The 18,307-nt window shown below is 38.5% G+C and overlaps 1 protein-coding gene across 5 annotated transcripts in view; it reads left to right on the forward strand.

Annotated features, from left to right (window-relative positions):
* Positions 1 to 17,270, forward strand: part of csf1rb (colony stimulating factor 1 receptor, b) — an 81,865-nt gene extending 64,595 nt beyond the window's left edge. For 2 of the 5 annotated variants that reach the window (XM_051677948.1, XM_051677952.1), the window contains 8 exons: positions 3,965 to 4,044; positions 4,121 to 4,227; positions 11,007 to 11,048; positions 14,365 to 14,487; positions 15,240 to 15,351; positions 15,505 to 15,604; positions 15,706 to 15,811; positions 16,495 to 17,270. In XM_051677948.1, the coding sequence (XP_051533908.1) occupies positions 3,965 to 4,044; positions 4,121 to 4,227; positions 11,007 to 11,048; positions 14,365 to 14,487; positions 15,240 to 15,351; positions 15,505 to 15,604; positions 15,706 to 15,811; positions 16,495 to 16,632 (808 nt within the window). In that variant the 3' untranslated portion in view covers positions 16,633 to 17,270. The remainder of the gene's footprint in view (positions 1 to 3,964; positions 4,045 to 4,120; positions 4,228 to 11,006; positions 11,049 to 14,364; positions 14,488 to 15,239; positions 15,352 to 15,504; positions 15,605 to 15,705; positions 15,812 to 16,494) is intronic. The other 3 variants (XM_051677949.1, XM_051677950.1, XM_051677951.1) reach the window with 3 other exon arrangements.
* Positions 17,271 to 18,307: the final 1,037 nt, after the last annotated feature.

Raw genomic sequence — 18,307 nt, forward strand, 5'->3', positions numbered from 1 at the left:
CACACAAAGTTAAAGTTCAGAAAACTGATAAACACAGGAATTATGCTTAGGAGGGCGATATATATTTAATAACAGTATTGATGGATTTCCTGACAATTCCATCGCTAGATACTCAAAGTAACTAAAATCACCAAAAACAACTTCCTTACAGCACAAAGACTGGTTAAAAATAGCGGCTATCCCACCTATGTATAACCTGGAACAAACAGTCTAATTGTCGCTCAGATATAATATCATGGATAACAAAAGTTTTACTTCGTAGAGACCTCACGTTGAAATATGCCATATTTGGTTTATCTTCACTTTTCCGAGTACATGTGGAATTTGAGTCTTTCAACATTACATGTTTGAGATTCATCTTTCTCATATGGTTAGACATTTTAGTGTGATCATTTCTACAAGTGACAACAGTTTCAATATTACTGACGACAGTTTGATATCCCTGTCTCGTTATAACACTTTTCAAGATATTGTCACTTACAGGGATGCTTCTCACTTGTCACTAACAACCAAAGGCATTCATAAACTTGTCTGACAAATAGTGTGCACCAGTTTTCCTAGGATGCAGGCCATCAACGTGATAAAATCATGCTTGACCCCAGAAGTTATTAATAAAATCCAAGTTCTGCTTGTTGCACCATGTTGCATGCCAGATATTTAGTGCAAGAAGTCTACTAAAATATTCATTACCTCGTTTGTAGGTCGGCAATTGTCAAGAGATTAAAATCTGTGTATCCGATGTTGTTTCCCGCACAGTGTCAACCAGCGTGCTGAAGTCCTTCTTTAAAATTTCAGATTTTAAATTCAGATGAACAACAGCTGCCCCAAAATTCATGGCCTGATTCAAGACAGCAGGTATTTGGGCAGCAACATCAAGCACTCGTGCACCAGGAAAACAGTGATTTGTGCACCTTTCCATGTTTTGTGGCTACTTTCACATGCCAAATGATGGAACTGCCGATGATGACAGTATCTCGGGGTGGACACAGAGGGTGCAAGTCTGGAGAGCTGAGGGTATGGAGTGGCTTGTATCAATTGCTGGTGGCAAGATCGAACGTTGGTTTCCGATGTTGTTATAACCAGGGACCATTGTAGGATGGGGCAGGGATGAAGCAGTCTTGGGCCGTCTTAATCCGATGTGTTGTTTGATCGCTAGGGCTAAGACTCCTTGCATAGACGTTGATGCGGCTCCAGAGTCCTCACCGGATCCTGGTGCAATCACATGTCATGATGCATCAGCAACAACCCAGGTAGCCTCCAGCAGAATCTTCTGCTTACGGAGTCGGTCCTGCTTCTCCAACAGTCCCTGTATTTTTTTTCTCCAATGCCAACAGTTCAGTCTCGATCGAGCACATCTCGAAGTCATTTTCCTCATTTGAGCGCATCTCCATAGTTCATTTGTTTCCCTCAGCTTAGCCACATATTGTTGTATAAAATAGTAAAATGTCTGAAAAAATTAATAAAATATGATAATATAATGAAATAAAATACAATGAAATAAAATACATGATAAAACCAACTAAAAAGGAATAAGAAACAACTTAAAAATAAAGCGTTAAAATAGAATAAAAATAAAACATAGCAGGGATCAATGCTCAAGCCGCACCGTGCAGCATGCAGTCGTATTGCACACAAATTGCAATATGGAGTTAGGATGAAAATAAGGTGCATTTCAAACTGTTCTGAGACCAGTGCAGATGTGACCATATTATCTTTCTCTTCTGCATATGAAGATTTGTTATTTAATGGCTCACTACGCTCTCAGCTTGTGCCATTTTATGACCGTTCTGTCTCTTCCTTTCCCACTGTGTGTGAAGTAGAGCTGTATAGAATGTTTCACTACCCGAGACAGCTAGTGTCATTGTTAGGCTATACTACCATATGTGGTTATTTTTCCCCTCTTCCTTCCTATTTTTCAAAACAAAGGGGAGTTCTTTCAATGCTCTTTACTACCTTATTGGCTAGTAGGCATTGTGCACATTGTGCGTGCAAATCAGTAGCATGGCATTATGGTATTGGATACCCATAGCGTCAGCTAACTGATGCAGTGTCAAGGTGACCGACTTGAAAGGGAATGTCTCGCGTACGTTGTGTATGCTCGCCACATTCCTGGTTTCTCGCTGTTAAGAAACAGAGAGATGAGCTATCCACCCTTCAGTCGAAAAATCCTGATGAAATGGCACCGTGCTGCAGTCATATCATATCATACATCATATGTCCGTGATGATACGCAAACAGGGGGCAGAGTGCCAAGCCTATTCTAAAAGAGTTAAGTGATTGTCACTCCTGCAAAAAGCTCCCATAGCGTCAGCTAACAGCTACATCTCATCCGAAGGATGGTGCCTTTTTGCAGTATAGTGCAAAAAACTCTATACTGCAATTTGCATCACTATACTTGAAGGTTAGGACCCACACAGGCTGCAGAGTCTCCCCTGCTGGCCTCACTAACACCTCTTCAGAGATCTTTTGCTCTTCAGAGTTCCCATAGCGTCAGCTACTGACTCTATTTCAAAGTGACCGACTTGAAAGGGAACACTTTTTACAGTGCAGCCTATGTGGTTCTCATTCATTCTGACAAGCAGTTCAAGGAATAAATCTGATAAGCAACCAAAGCACTAATCCTTATTTCTTTTTTTCTTTTTCTTTTTTACTTTATTATTTTTTCTTGAGGTTCACTTATAATGTTAGTAAAAGATTTTGCACAAAACAGTAAATGACTTTTTCCCACCCTGTTTTCTATTTTCAATTACATTGGGGAGGGGATCCCCCTCGACTGTTTCGCTGCTTAAATATGGAACAATTGGCATCAATACGGGGTGTCCTGGCAAATACAAGACCGATGAGACAGCAGCCACTAGCGTGTACTACACAATTGTCGTTTGTTGCACTCCGTGCTATGAATTCTTCTTACATAATAAAATAATTTAATCTCACATCAATATTTTGTAAGCAATTGTGTATTTCTTTGGTAAGTAACCATGTAATAAACATGATCTGCTCTGCGTTAGAGACCTGATCATGGTTTATTTTCAGCCTCGTTTTATTTTGCAACAGAAATTGCTGTCAATACAGTTCCTTACAAATCAAACAAACACGGACAGAGGATACAGTAGTATTCAATTTGTCATTCACCAGCATTACTATCATAACGAGATAGCTGGCACTGCTCCAGCTTTCAATATACATTTCTTTGCAAAGCCTGAATCATAATTATTCTCAATAGAATCCTTAGAGAAATATGCTGAACAAAGGTTAGTCCTCATTCCTAAAGTTGGGATCCTTTAGAAGGCAGTACAGAGATGCAGTTTTTCCACAACCAGGAACACAACAAAATCTGCGGACCTTACTCAACATCTTTATATTTTTGTTGGTTAAAAGTAAACTATATTAGCAATAGTACCACTTATAGAGTTGAAGCACCTTAGCCACTCTTTCAGTTCATGGTGACGTATGTTGTGGAGGTGGGCATATTCACCACATTCATATGTCACTATTGGGCTGATTTAAAAACAAGTAGTTTTTGCAGGGTGGAAACAATAAATGCTCTTTTCAGAAAGGAGAGAATGTTTTGATTTCTGAAACTTACAGTATGTTTTATAATACAACGACCTCTTATCAAAATATCAAGGAAATATTGATTCCTCATGACATGACCCCTTTAACTGAGATTCCTACCTGCATTACATTATGCAAAGTTTGGTAATGTTTCACAATACTAAATTATATATTGATGGATAACTAAAGATTATCTGATTATTATCATTGGCATGCAACATAGTCAGCAGTGCCATATTACATCACCCATGCCATGCCACAACAGGCCCACTTTATAGATATCCCTCAGTCAATCAGTAGCATCCATCTGGCCAGCAAAGTAACAAAAGCTATAATATCTTTTGTAGAAGCTGTGAGTATTGGCTCCTTTATTGTCACTAATTTAAACTTTCTCTCTTTCTTGTGGCAGTAAAAATGGGGTCACTCACTCTGTCTCAGACAGCTACCAGGACGCACAATCAACACAACTGTCAAAAGATTTTAGTCAGGGTATGTGCTAAAAAGCTATCTTTGAAATGACCTGTTATGGAAATCCTTATAATTCTTGGACTTTCCTGACACTTAGGATCCTGTAACAGAGGAGGAGAGGACACATGGGCATTGGATAATATCGATTTGCTGAAGTTCTCCAAACAGGTGGCGCAGGGAATGGACTTCCTTGCCTCCAAAAATGTAACATTTCTTGGTTATGTATAGGCAATGTTTTATTACATATGTGTATTATGTCTTAAAAATGTTGTGGCAGCAAAAAGCAATAAAAAAGCAGCCAAAGTGCAGGACATATTTGTAAGCTTCAAGCGCAGAGGCACACCGCATACACAAGATAAATTCTGTGTCAAAATCAAATGTAGGGTTTTGCAAGTTTTGTGGTTTGCAGTACTGTCTAATTTGATCTGTAGGTCGGGTGAGTCAACGGCCCCGTGAGTAGCCTTCCGTTAAATACTGGACATTTTTGGCAACATTATTTGATATAATTGCATTTTTAATAAAGATGTTGTTTAATAATTTCCGAGGTAATTTTAATATGATCGCTTCTTTCTGTTAAATAGCGGCAGAACAGACAAAGGAAGGAAAGTGTTAGCAATTTTTTTGACTGATGAAAAAACAAGAAAGAAAAACGTCCTGGTTACTTTCGTAACCCCCGTTCCCTGATGGAGGGATTGAGACATTGTGTCGATGTAGTGACACTAGAGGTCACTCTTGGGAGCCCCAAACACCTCTGCTTTTTGAAAAAAGGCCAATGGGAATTGGCGAGTGGAATTTGCATGCCACTCCCCCGGACATATGGGTATAAAAGGAGCTGGTATACAACCACTCATTCAGGTTTTGTGCTGAGGAGCTGAGACAAGGTCCGAGCCATTTCAGCGGGTAGTTCAGTGTTGTGGCAAGAGGGACACATCGTCTCGTTCCCTCCATCAGGAAACGGAGGTTTACGAAAGTAACCAGGACGTTCCCTATCTGTCACTCACTCGATGTTGTGTCGATGTAGTGACCTAGGGGTCCCTATACAAAACACCACAACTAGCTGAACTGTGTTACGTGGACTGGCGGTGCGAGATGGGCAGACTGCTGTGTTTGAGTGGAAATACATCACATGGTCTTACAGAGTCTTTTCGGAAGTATGTCATGTGGAGAATTCACATGGTAGGTCCTACCCGAGGGGGGAGGAGTTTCTACAAACATGGTGACCGGGGGCAGAGGGGCCTCTGCCCAAGTAAGACGCAGTTTACTGACAGGGAAATGATTTAGCGGAAGATATCACATGGGGTCACCTACAGGGAACCAGCACATGTGGAGTGGGCACCGCGGGTGGTAGGCCACTTAGGTCTTCCACGTCCCGTCTGTAGCAAATTAGCTTAAAAAGGGAATCATTTATAATTAATTATAACTGGTTATAATTAATAATAAGTATTTAGATTAGATCTTAGAATTAACTGTAGCAGAATCGATATTACAATTACTTGATCTGTCCGTCCACCGAGCAGACAATATAATTATTTATCAATTCTAGGAAGATTACTTTCCTGGCCAAGGAACAATAGCCTTCCTACTTATACAGCGCTAGCAGTAGTTTAGCATGTAGCAAGGAGCAACATTCAGTGACTTTGAATTGTGAGAGGAACACAGAGACAATCAATTGTGAATATAAGGGATTTAATAAATGAAACTATAATTAACATACAAACAAACTAAGCAAAACATACATATATAGAATGAAGGAAAGTAAGGAAAGGAGAGAGAGAGAGAGCGAAGAAGGCAGTATTTCACCTCAGTTAACCACAACCTAAATGAGAATCATCAGAGGCACAATTCACCTTAAAAGGGGTTCAAACTTAAACGCGCATCTAATCAGTTGTAAATGGTTACTTGCATTGGTTTGTTGCTGAATAAGAGTCTTGATGCGGTAGACGAGGTTCTCGACGATTTCTTTAGGAGTGAGTTGAAGAAGTCCACAGGAAATCCACAAAGTTACTTGAAGGTAAACACTGCCAGAAGGTTAAACTCAAGAGGAGAGTTTTTGGAGTGTGTTGGTCTCAAGAAGAAGAGTTTTGAGCAATGATTAGTCTGCGTTCTGGAGTTTTACTAGTTCATTGCCGCACACATTTTGTGGGTGGAGTGGCCAATCAGAGGCATGCATTTTGAGCGGGAGAGACATCCTTTGTCTCCGTTTATGGCCCATTCGCATTTTATTGCTGATCTGGACCGCTAGTGCAGCTTTTAATTCAAAACATAGTAAGAATTGTTCGATGCATTTCACAATCACATGGTGTACATTATTGTGTGAGAAATAAAGAGAAGATCATTTTGATACCAAGAAGGTAACCTCCAGACGATATTAAAGCAGAGATACACTCATACACTTGAATATAGGCATTTAACGTCTAACTAATACAAGTAAAGTGTTTTAACTAAGTTAATATGATAGGGGAATATACATACAACACATGCATATAGCAGATACATTTATAACTGCTTACTATGGCCTAAATAGAGAAAATGTCTTTAGGTGTGTGTGTGACGTGTATTGGAATTACTGGAGACAGACAACTGCTCTGGTGCCTGGCACGGGGGGTCACCCCCTTTCTTTGGAATGTGTTTGAAGCTTGATGGAGACACTCCAGAGGCGACCTGTTTTAGCATCCTTTTGATAGTGATAACGACCATCTGCAATTTAGCACCCATATAAATGTAAACGCGGAGGCCAGGTCAGTAATTTATATGCAAATGTCAAAAGGCTAAAAGGTTTTTTTTCAAACAAAGTGTAATTAGCCATCACTGATCTTACACAGACGTTACACGTCCAAGGGCCAGACATGGAGATCCCAGAGGTCTGGTCATGGGAGCCAGATGGTGCCCGTCCCTGAGAAAGAAGGTCCTTCCTCAGGGGAATTCACCAGGGGGCTGTTGCGAGGAGCGTAAAGTCTGAGAACCACATCTGGGTGGGCCAGTAGGGTACTACAAGGACGACCTGCTCCTCGTCCTCCTTGACCTTGCACAGGGTCTGTGCAAGTAGGCTCACTGGGGGAAATGCATATTTGCGTAATCCTGGGGCCAGCTGTGTGCCAGCGTGTCTATACCGAGGGGTGCCTCGGTCAGGGTGTACCAAAGCAGGCAGTGGGAGGATTCCCAGGAAGCAAACAGGTCTACCTGTGCTCTACCGAATTGACTCCAAATCAGCTGGACCACCTGGGGGTGGAGTCTCCACTCTCCCCTGAGCATAGCCTGTTGTGACAGCATGTCCACCGTGGTGTTGAGGTTGCCCAGGATGTGAGTGGCTCGCAGCGACTTGAGGCACTGCTGACTCCAGAGGAGCAGACAGCGGGCGAGTTGTGACATGCAACGGGAGCACAGACCGCCTTGACGGTTGATGTACGCTACCATCGCCATGTTGTCCATCCAGACCAACACGTGCTAGCCCTGGATCAACTGCCGGAACCTCCGCAGGGCGAGCAGTACTGCCAACAACTCGAGGCAGTTGATGTGCCAATGCAGCCAGGGGCCAGTCCAGGAGCCGGTATCTGTGTGCCCGTTGCCTACGGTGCCCCAGCCCGTCTTGGAGGCGTCCGTCGTAACCACAACACGCCTGGAGACCTGCTCTAGTGGAACCCCTGCCCGTAGAAATGCAAGGTTGGTCCAAGGGCTGAAGAGGCGGTGACAGGTTGGCGTGACGACCACGCGATGTGTCCCGCAGTGCCATGCCCATCTCGGGACTCGAGTCTGAAGCCAGTGCTGAAGCGGTCTCATATGCATCAACCCGAGCGGTGTGGCCACCGCTGAGGATGCCATATGCCCCAGGAGCCTCTGAAAAAGTTATTTATGTCCGGGGGAGTGGCATGCAAATTCCACTCGCCAATTCCCATTGGCCTTTTTTCAAAAAGCAGAGGTGTTTGGGGCTCCCAAGAGTGACCCCTAGTGTCACTACATCGACACAACGTCGAGTGAGTGACAGATAGGGAACATTTAGTTGACCATTCTTAACCATCTTTACGTGGCTTCACTTTCTCTGCTGTGTGTATGTAGATGTGTGTTTATGTGTGTGTGTGTGTGTGTGAGAGAGAGAGAGAGCTCTGTGACCGTGAGAACAGGCACTTTTCAGTAAAGAAACAATGTAATTGTAACTAATGGTGGATAAAAATAATCATAACGGAAATATTGTGAGTGATGGATAATATTTATTTGTAGTGCATCTTCTGATTGAAACACGCAGTCTGTACCATGTGGTGGCCTTTTTTATATTTGTGACATAAATAGTTCTGGAAAATGTGTACCAGCTGACACATTTTTATAGGTATATAATTTTAACCGATATATCGATGTATGAGCGTAATCCCGGAACAGTGCACAAACACTCCAACCAATGAGGGGACAGTTTGCTTACATATGACTTTAACACAATTTTGGTCCGTTTTTAAATGTTACCTTGTGAAAGCGAATCAAACCAAGTACAAAATGCAAGATTGTTACAATTTTAGTCTCTGTTTCTGAAAAAAATCAAGCGAGCTACAAGTCTGAAAATGCCCTAAGAAATGTACAGTACATTGAAATCAGGGGTGGCGTTTGCATATTTGCCTAATTAAGATGTAGTTTGCTCGTCACTTCAGCCTGTGTCGGCCTCATTTTTCAAAAGCATCTTAAGCCCAAGTATATCATAGAAATGACCATAAGAATCATCTTAGAATTATGGACAGTTTCCCAAAGGTATCCTAACTTGAGTAAAAATGGTTGTAGATCTAGTGTTCTGTAGTGATGACATATGACTTATGCAGACACCTGCAGGACAATTGCGAAATTATGCCTCATCCAGTTTAGTTCAGTTAATGTCTTAAACTTTATGCACTTTATGCAGATGTATACAATGTGACCATGATATTTTAATTTTATTTATATTTAAATAGAATATAATTATATAGGTCAACTTATATCAGTGAACCTAAATAGGCCTATTTTGTTTAATCTAATATATAATAATATATAGTTTAAATTAATGCATAAAATAGATAAATGAAAGAAAAAAAAAGTTGTTGGTTGTGGTTTATCCAAGGGTTTTTGGCCACACCCTAGGTACAAAATTATAAAACGCCACCGATTGAAATGATCCGATATACTGTATCATGAGAGTTACAGCATTACTTGAGTTTTTGATTTATATATTTAATATAATTAGAGGAAACCTCGATTAACTTGGCCAGAATGGGTGCAGTCAATATTTTCACAGTTTAAGTAGATTTATAGCACAAATTATGACTTATGCTATTCGCAAATCCTAAAACAGAGAATATGATTGGTTGTATAATATCACATCCCTGCTGAAACTAATGTTCTGATTGGTTGCTCCACTGAGTCAGACTGTCTATCTTGCCAGTGTCTTCAGGTCAGCGCCCCCCGCCACTTTGTGCATTTACAGAGAATCTCTGTACAATTTTTAAAATAAGAAAAAACACAAATCACTCAGCGGTGCTGCCATAGCCGTGTTTTAAAAGTTAAGGGTCGAAAGCCAGCTTGTTGGTATGGCGGCCTTTGGTTACGTATCATTACCCAATTTAGGTGGGCATACGGTGTGTTATTGCGAATGCACTAGACTACACAACTGGTTTGTGCTCTGTGGTTCAGCTGGGTTGCATAGTTAACACTTTGTAACACAGTGTTTAGCTGTATGCAGGGCTTGACATTAACTATTTGGCTCACCGGGCACTGTTGCTAGTGGTGTTCCAAAGTCACTAGCAACTGAGCATTTTCACTAGCTCACAAAAAGTTAGTAAAAAGTAAAGATAACTGGAGACTGTAACTGCATGCATTTCTTTGAAAATTTAATTTTAACAAGAATGATATGAGTTTTGTGTGAAACCACGCTTCATTCGCCCCGCTCAGATGTGAATGTTAGTTAGAAGAGGGCTATTTAATTCTTATAAAGCACTGAATGCGAAATTAATACAATTAAATTTGAATCGGCAGCGGCTCGAGTCGCCTGACATTCACAGTATTTTCAGTGCAGGAAAACCCCTGAAAAAATCACCTGCCAAAGTGGTTAGTAAATGTGATCGGAGTAACCACCACAGCCGATTTTTACCCGCATTTGGCAAGTGTTAATGTCAAGCCCTGGCTGTAGGACTATGTGGAAGATTACTGCAAGAGGTCATTTGGTATGCAAAAAGTGGCGCCTCGCCTCTAGGGCTTCAACCTTCCAATTTACACATTAATTTAAATTATGGGAAACAATGAATCAGTTTAATGTATCTGCATCTTGTTTATTTTCATACACAGCCAATAGAAAAAGAGTGAAAAAGAGTTGCTCACTGTGGGTTTGTACGGCACTATTATATACTCTGTAAAGCTGATGTGGAACGATTTATATTGTAAAGTACTAAACAAATATGTTACATTTTAAATAATTACTTGAACTGGTCCTACTTTATATTAGGTGTCCTTAACCTACCTATTTACTATCATTAAAATACATTCAATACAAGTATTAATTGTGTAACTATATGTTGTTTTGCAAAATTCTTACAAGATACACATTTGCTGCTACTGAGGTTGAGGTAGGGGTAAGTTTAGGGGCATAGGGTTAGGGGTTCAGGGTAGGGGTTGAGGTTGAGGTTGAGGTAGGGTTAGGATCAGGGGTAAGGTTAACAGTGTAACTGCAGATGTAATTAAATGCAGGTCCTTTAAATGTAAGTACAATTCAACAACATATGTATATAATAAATACATTGTATCAAATGCTTAAATACATAGTAGTTAAAGACACCTAATATAAAGTGTGTCCCTTGAACTTGTTTAATCAATTTTTGCTTGGAATTACATAGATAATGATTCATGGACAGACCCCATTCAAATTCAGAATTTCCTTATCAACTAATAAATAGCTATACAGTTATATACCTTATGATTCAGCCATGCTACCTACTTTTTGGTGTGCCACCTTAAGATTTTTACTGTTCCCCACCCAGCAACCCCAGTTACATTTTCTTGAGGCACCACTGGATGCAAATGTACGTATATTTGATTTCATTCATTCTAAAAAAATAAAACAATAAACAAATATAATTAAAATTTTTATAAATATAAAAACATACTAAATATTGTTTGGCATTAATAACATCAACATATTTTCATTAGAAATATATATATATATTTCTAATATATACTGTATATGTGTGTGTCTGTGTGTGTGTGTGTGTGTGTGTGTGTGTGTGTGTGTGTACACTGGGAGGCCAAAAGTTTGGAATAATGTACAGATTTTGCTGTTTCGGAAGGATATTGGTACTTTTGTTCACCAAAGTGGCATTCAACTGATCACAAAGTATAGTCAGGACATTACTGATGTAAAAAACAGCACCAACACTATTTTGATCAAATCTAGACAGGCCCCATTTCCAGCAGCCATCACTCCAACACCTTATCCTTGAGTAATCATGCTAAACTGCTAATTTGGTACTAGAAAATCACTTGCCATTATATCGAACACAGTTGAAAGCTATTTGGTTCGTTAAATGAAGCTTAACATTGTCTTTGTGTTTGTTTTTGAGTTGCCACAGTATGCAATAGACCAGCATGTCTTAAGGTCAATATTAGGTCAAAAATTTCAAAAACAGAAACAGCTTTCTATAAGAAACTCGTCAGTCAATCATTGTTTTGAGGAATGAAGGCTATACCATGCTTGAAATTGCCAAAAAAAAAAAAAAAAAAAAAAAAAGATTTCATACAAAGTTGTACACTACAGTCTTCAAAGACAAAGGACAACTGGCTCTAACAAGGACAGAAAGAGATGTGGAAGGCCAGATGTACAACTTAACAAGAGGATAAGTGCATCAGAGTCTCTAGTTTGAAAAATAGACGCCTCACATGTCCTCAGCTGATTGCTTCATTGAATTCTACCCGCTCAACACCAGTTTCATGTACAACAGTAAAAAGAAGACTCAGGGGTGCAGGCCTTATTGGAAGAATTGCAAAGAAAAAGACACTTTTGAAACAGAAAAATAAAAAGAAAAGGTTAGAGTGGGCAAAGAAACAGACATTGGACAACAGATAATTGAAAAAGAGTGTTATGGATCTTAACCCCATTGAGCTTTTGTGGGATCAGCTAGACTGTAAGGTGCGTGAGAAGTGCCCGACAAGACAGCCACATCTATGGCAAGTGCTACAGGAAGCGTGGGGTGAAATGTCACCTGAGTATCTGAACAAACTGACAGCTAGAATGCCAAGGATCTGCAAAGCTGTCATTGCTGCACATGGAGGATTTTTTGATGAGAACTCTTTGAAGTAGTTTAAGAAGTTCTGAAAAAAAAAAAATTCAAATTGTAATAGTACATTTTCACGTTATTAATGTCCTGACTATACATTGTGATCAGTTGAATGCCACTTTGGTGAATAAAAGTACTAATATAATTCCATAAGAGCAAAATCTGTACATTATTCCAAACCTTTGGCCGCCAGTGTACAATTGAAGTCAGAGGTATATACTTAGGTTGAAGTCATTAAAACTCATTTTTTAACCACTCCACATATTTCATATTAGCAAGCTATAGTTTTGGCAAGTCTTTTAGGACATCTACTTTGTGCATGACAAAAGTACATTTTCCAACAATTGTTTAAAGACAGATTGTATCACTTTTAATTGACTATATCACAATTCCAGTAGGTCAGAAGTTTACATACACTTAATTGTGCCTTTAAGCAGCTTGTAAAATTCCAGAATATGATGTCAAGCCTTAAGACAATTAGCAAATTAGCTTCTGATAGAAGGTGTACTGAATTGGAGGTGTACCTGTGGATGTATTTTAAGGCCTACCTTCAAACTCAGTGCCTCTTTGCTTGACATCATAGGAAAATCAAAAGAAATCAGCCAACACCTCAGAAAAAAAAAATAATAATAATAATTTGGACCTCCACAAGTCTGGTTCATCATTGGGAGCAATTTTCAAATGCCTGAAGGTACCACATTCATCTGTACAAACAATAGTACGCAAGTATAAACACCATGGGACCACACAGCCATCATACCATTCAGGAAGGATTCTGTCTCCTAGAGGTGAACGTAGTTCGGTGCGAAAAGTGCAAATCAATCCCAGAACAACAGCAAAGGACCTTGTGAAGATCCTGGAGGAAACAGGTACACAAGTATCTATATCCGCAGTAAAACGAGTCCTATATTGACATAACCTGAAAGGCTGCTCAACAAGGAAGAAGCCACTGCTCCAAAATCACCATAAAAAAGCCAGACTACAGTTTGCAAGTGCACATGGGGACAAAGATATGACTTTTTGGAGAAATGTCCTCTGGTCTGATGAAACAAAAATTTAACTGTTTGGCCATAATGACTATCGTTATGTTTGGAGGAAAAAGGGTGAGGATTGCAAGCCGAAGAGCACCATCCCAACCGTGAAGCATGGGGGTGGCAGCATCATGTTGTGGGGGTGCTTTGCTGCAGGAGGGACTGGTGCACTTCACAAAATAGATGGCATCAGGAGGAAGGAAAATGATGTGGATATACTGAAGCAAAATCTCATGACATCAGCCAGGAAGTTAAAGCTTGGTCGCAAATGGGTCTTCCAAATGAACAGTGACCCCCAAACATACCTCCAAAGTTGTGGCAAAATGGCTTAAGGACAACAAAGTCAAGGTATTGGAGTGGCCATCACAAAGCGCTGACCTCATTCCGATAAAAAATCTGTGGGTAGAACTGAAAAAGCGTGTGCGAGCAAGGAGGCCTACAAACCTCACTCAGTTACACCAGTCTGGAGGAATGGGACAAAATTCCTGCATCCTATTATGAAGCTTGTGGAAGGCTACCCAAAACATTTGACCCAAGTTAAACAATTTAAAGGCAATGCTTCCAAATACTAACAAAGTGTATGTAAACTTCTAACCCACTGGGAATGTGATGAAAGAAATAAAAGCTGAAATAAATCATTCTCTATACTATTATTCTGATATTTCACATTCTTAAAATATAGTGATCCTAACTGACCTAAGACAGGGAATGATTTCTACAATTAAATGTCAGGAATTGTGAAAAACTGAGTTTAAATGTATTTGGCTAAGGTGTATGTAAACTTCTGGCTTCAACTGTATATATATTCTTCAAAAATGTACATTTTGTGTTTCACAAAAGAGAGAAGGTGATACAGGTTTGGAACAACATGAGGAAATGATAACAGAATTTACATGTTTGAGTGAACTATTCCTTTAAGGGTGGCAAGCCGTGGTCTACAGCATGACGGATTATGAGGGAGATATATTTATGTATTTATGTGAAGTTATTCTTGGTATACTATCATTTTATAATGAACACGTGTTTATTATTAGTGTATTCACAGAGATTTGGCTGCAAGGAACATTCTGGTGACTGACTGCCGTGTTGTCAAGATATGTGATTTTGGCCTTGCACGAGACATCATGAATGATTTAAATTATGTGGTAAAGGGGAATGTAAGTTACACTGAGCAGATTCATTTTCTCTTTATTCTATATTCTTTTTATGAACAGTTTAACAGTTAAGAATGTCATTGTGCACTCACATTTAACTTCATTATAATGTTCAGAAATTATCTCCTGAATTTATTAGTTTTCCCAACACTGTTAAAGACATTATTGAAACTCAGCCCATTTATTTAGGCTATAGTTTTTTTAAATAGCTTGATAAAAGTCAAACCCAGCAGTTAACAAAATGGAAGAAAACAATAACAGATCTGCTTTGATTATGTAATTTGTGGAAAGTGTTGTAGATTTTGGGCAATCAATTTAGTTGGACTTAAAACATGATTTGGTCAGCAACAGATGTCATTCAGATGGACTGACAGACCGAGCGGCATTGAACGAGACTCTAAACTCAAACACTGAGGGCCATTTTCGTACCCATGTTAGGGGCATGGCTAAACACTATGGCCCTGATTTACTAGGATCCCAAATAACGGGTACTAATTTGCTTGTGCAATCTTACCAAATTGCGTGTGGTGGCTGGTGTATTATGGGTGACTTACTGAGAAAAAACATTAACATTTAATCTTTTTTCACTTTTTTGTCTGCCTTGTCTCATTTTTTTCTGTTTTCAAATGATAGAAGTTTGTAAAAGTTTTTTCATTTTTTCCTTTCAATTGTATAACTTATTTCATAAAAAAATATTATTCTTACAGTATGTAACAGTTTATTTGTGTATATATTTTGTTGTATTGGTTCTGCAGGCACGACTCCCAGTAAAGTGGATGTCACCTGAGAGCATTTTTGAATGTGTTTACACAGTACAGAGTGATATCTGGTCATATGGCATCCTTTTGTGGGAGATATTTTCCCTGGGTAAGCCATCATGAACTTTTAAAAACCTATTAATAAAAGAAGTAAATGATTAAAATGAGCAGAAGATACATTTAAAAATAACAGAAATTTGATGGATTGAAATAGATGACTGTTCATGAAGGCATTATGGTGTTTTTGTTCTGTTTCATGTAGGTATGAGTCCTTACCCCAATGTTGTGATTGATGCACGATTCTACAAGAGGATTAAAGATGGTTATCACATGTCACAACCAGATTTTGCACCTCCTGAGATGTGAGTTTAAAGCATTTCTAAAGTAATGAGAGAAAAGAAACTAATAAATATACTGTATAAAGCAAATCAATAGCAAGTGACTTAACTTTAACCTCCTGTAGGTACACAATTATGAAAATGTGCTGGAGCCTGGACCCAACTCTGCGACCCACCTTTGACAACATCACAGAGCTTATTGCAAAGTTATTGCCAAAGCAAACCAGTCAGGTAACTCACTAGACCCATTTCAAAACATAAAAATATCAACAAATTATTTATAATCAAATTATATATACAAAACAGCTAGTTTAGTAAATAAATGCATTGTTAAAACATGGAGCCTCATTCATGACACATTGAGCAGAACTCATTTCTGTGAAAATTGTTTGTAAAAACCATTCTTTTGTAAATTATCATATTGTTTATGAATTGTTGTGAACTGTTTTACACAGAATTTTGATTTCCTTATGAATGAGGCTGACTGATTTATCATTAAAGCATAGTCCATTTTCAATCTTTCTTGTTAATCACAGTACCATATCAACAACTCCCCATTACATGCATGTTTCCCATTTCAATATACTACTCATATTAACAAGCATCAAGTCAGCAGAACAAAGTGCAGGACACTCGCACACATGTGTGATGGCTACGAGCACAGAGGCAAAACTCATACGTAGCTCTATGGGAAGACAAATTCTGTGTTTAATTGAATTTGGTCTGCACTTCCCACTGGGTCTCGCATATTTTGTGTTTGTTAAACTGAAAATGCACAATTAAACTCATTCTAATATAATTGTAGCAAAACTATAAATGAACCAAAATTCCAGCAACAACATGTTGTATCATTTAAAGTAACAAGGTATAAGTTCAATATTAATATTTAGAAAGTAAAAGCTTCTTATCTTCAGCAGGTCAGTGAGAACATGTATCAAGAGCTTCAGAGGGAACTGATGGCAAAACAGTCCAGCTCAGCCAAGGTCTGTCCAGAGTCACTCAGCAGAGAGGAGGTCCAGCCTTTAATGATGAGCAGTTTGACTGACATTTGAAAATGAGACAAGCCCTTAAAAAATGTGTTTAATTTTGTCATGTCTATATTCAGAACTAGAGCTAATAAAACAAGTAGAATTTGTAAATACTGCAATGTGTAATCTTTACATTGATTACTACACATGACATCATGTTTCTTTAATAGCAGATCCTTTAGATTTTTAACCAAACTATCACAGCTAACACATTATCAAGCTAACATCTTTCCCATTGTAACTCTAAGTATGTTTATTCTTCCTTATTTACCTCTTTTTGTGCATTTTGCATGCAGAAACTGTTTTCTTTTCATGCTTCACTGATTGTTGAAAGTGAATTAATATCTGTGATTGTCAGTTTTCATTGGTGTTAACTTGGAACTCCCTATTTTTAGTCCTATCTGAAATCAAGAGTAAACTACTGTACCATTGTAAATATTCAAATTCGACAAAGACAACATTACTAAATGAAGCTATGCAACCTAATACAGTACATGTGGTTAAAGTACAGTACAAATATTAAATGCAAACATGAAATATACAGGCTACCTAAACATGCTAATTATACAATGTAACAATGTACATTCATTTATATAATGCATGTTGTCCAAACAAATGTCCAAACAATAAACAAGTGTTTGAATAAAGGCAGTATATAACCACTCATTGTGTATTGTATAAATACACTAATCTAGCAAGTAAGTTCATTTTAATACACTTAAATATCTTCTAGATTAGTTTTCCCCTCCTTTGAAATATTTTGAAATGATTGGTTTGTTTATGTTCATTCCTTCTCATTTGTCTTGCCTTCATCTAGCACTGCCCTCCTTAGTATGATTATCATGTCCAGTTTATCTTAATATTAGTGGTATTAATAAATGATATATTATAATTATACATTAATTGCTAATGGCAACAGATTGTGGAGCAAGGTGAAATTCTGAAAAATAAAAATTTGCCCCTCAGCAGTGATGGAAAAAGTTCCATACTTAAGTAAAAGTACAGAGAGATACCAAATCAAATAACTTGTATTGTCACACAACCATATACACAAGTGTGATAGTGAGTGAAAGTCTTGGGTGCAGTTCCGAGCAACATAGTAGTCATGACAGTGATGAGACATATACCAATTTACAATAAACAGATTTACACATAACAATTTACATATCTAATATACACATAATTACACACAACACAATATACAAATAATAATATACAATGTACAGTATACAATACACACAATATAGAATACACATACACACAATATTGAACACACAATATTATACAATATAAATAGTATTTATACAATAAAAATAGTATATATAGTATATATAAAATATACAGTAGGTTGTATTGTACTGTATTGACATTCAGGCTGTCGGTTGATAGTCAGTTGCCAGTGTGTTGTTAAGAGAGAATATAATTTATGACAGTCCATTGTAAAATTAATAAAGTGCAGTGCTGATGTATATTGATTGTGAGAGATCAAGAGTTCAAAAGTCTGATTGCTTGGGGGAAGAAACTGTCATGAAGTCAGCTGGTGCGGGTCCTGATGCTGCGATACCGCTTGCCTGATGGTAGCAGTGAGAACAGCCCATGGCTTGGGTGGCTGGAGTCTCTGATGATCCTCCAAGCTTTTTTCACACACCGCCTGGTATATATGTCCTGGAGGGAGGGAAGCTCACCTCCGATGATGTGT

The sequence above is a fragment of the Myxocyprinus asiaticus genome, chromosome 38 (genome assembly GCF_019703515.2).
Source record: "Myxocyprinus asiaticus isolate MX2 ecotype Aquarium Trade chromosome 38, UBuf_Myxa_2, whole genome shotgun sequence".
Lineage (NCBI taxonomy): Eukaryota > Metazoa > Chordata > Actinopteri > Cypriniformes > Catostomidae > Myxocyprinus > Myxocyprinus asiaticus.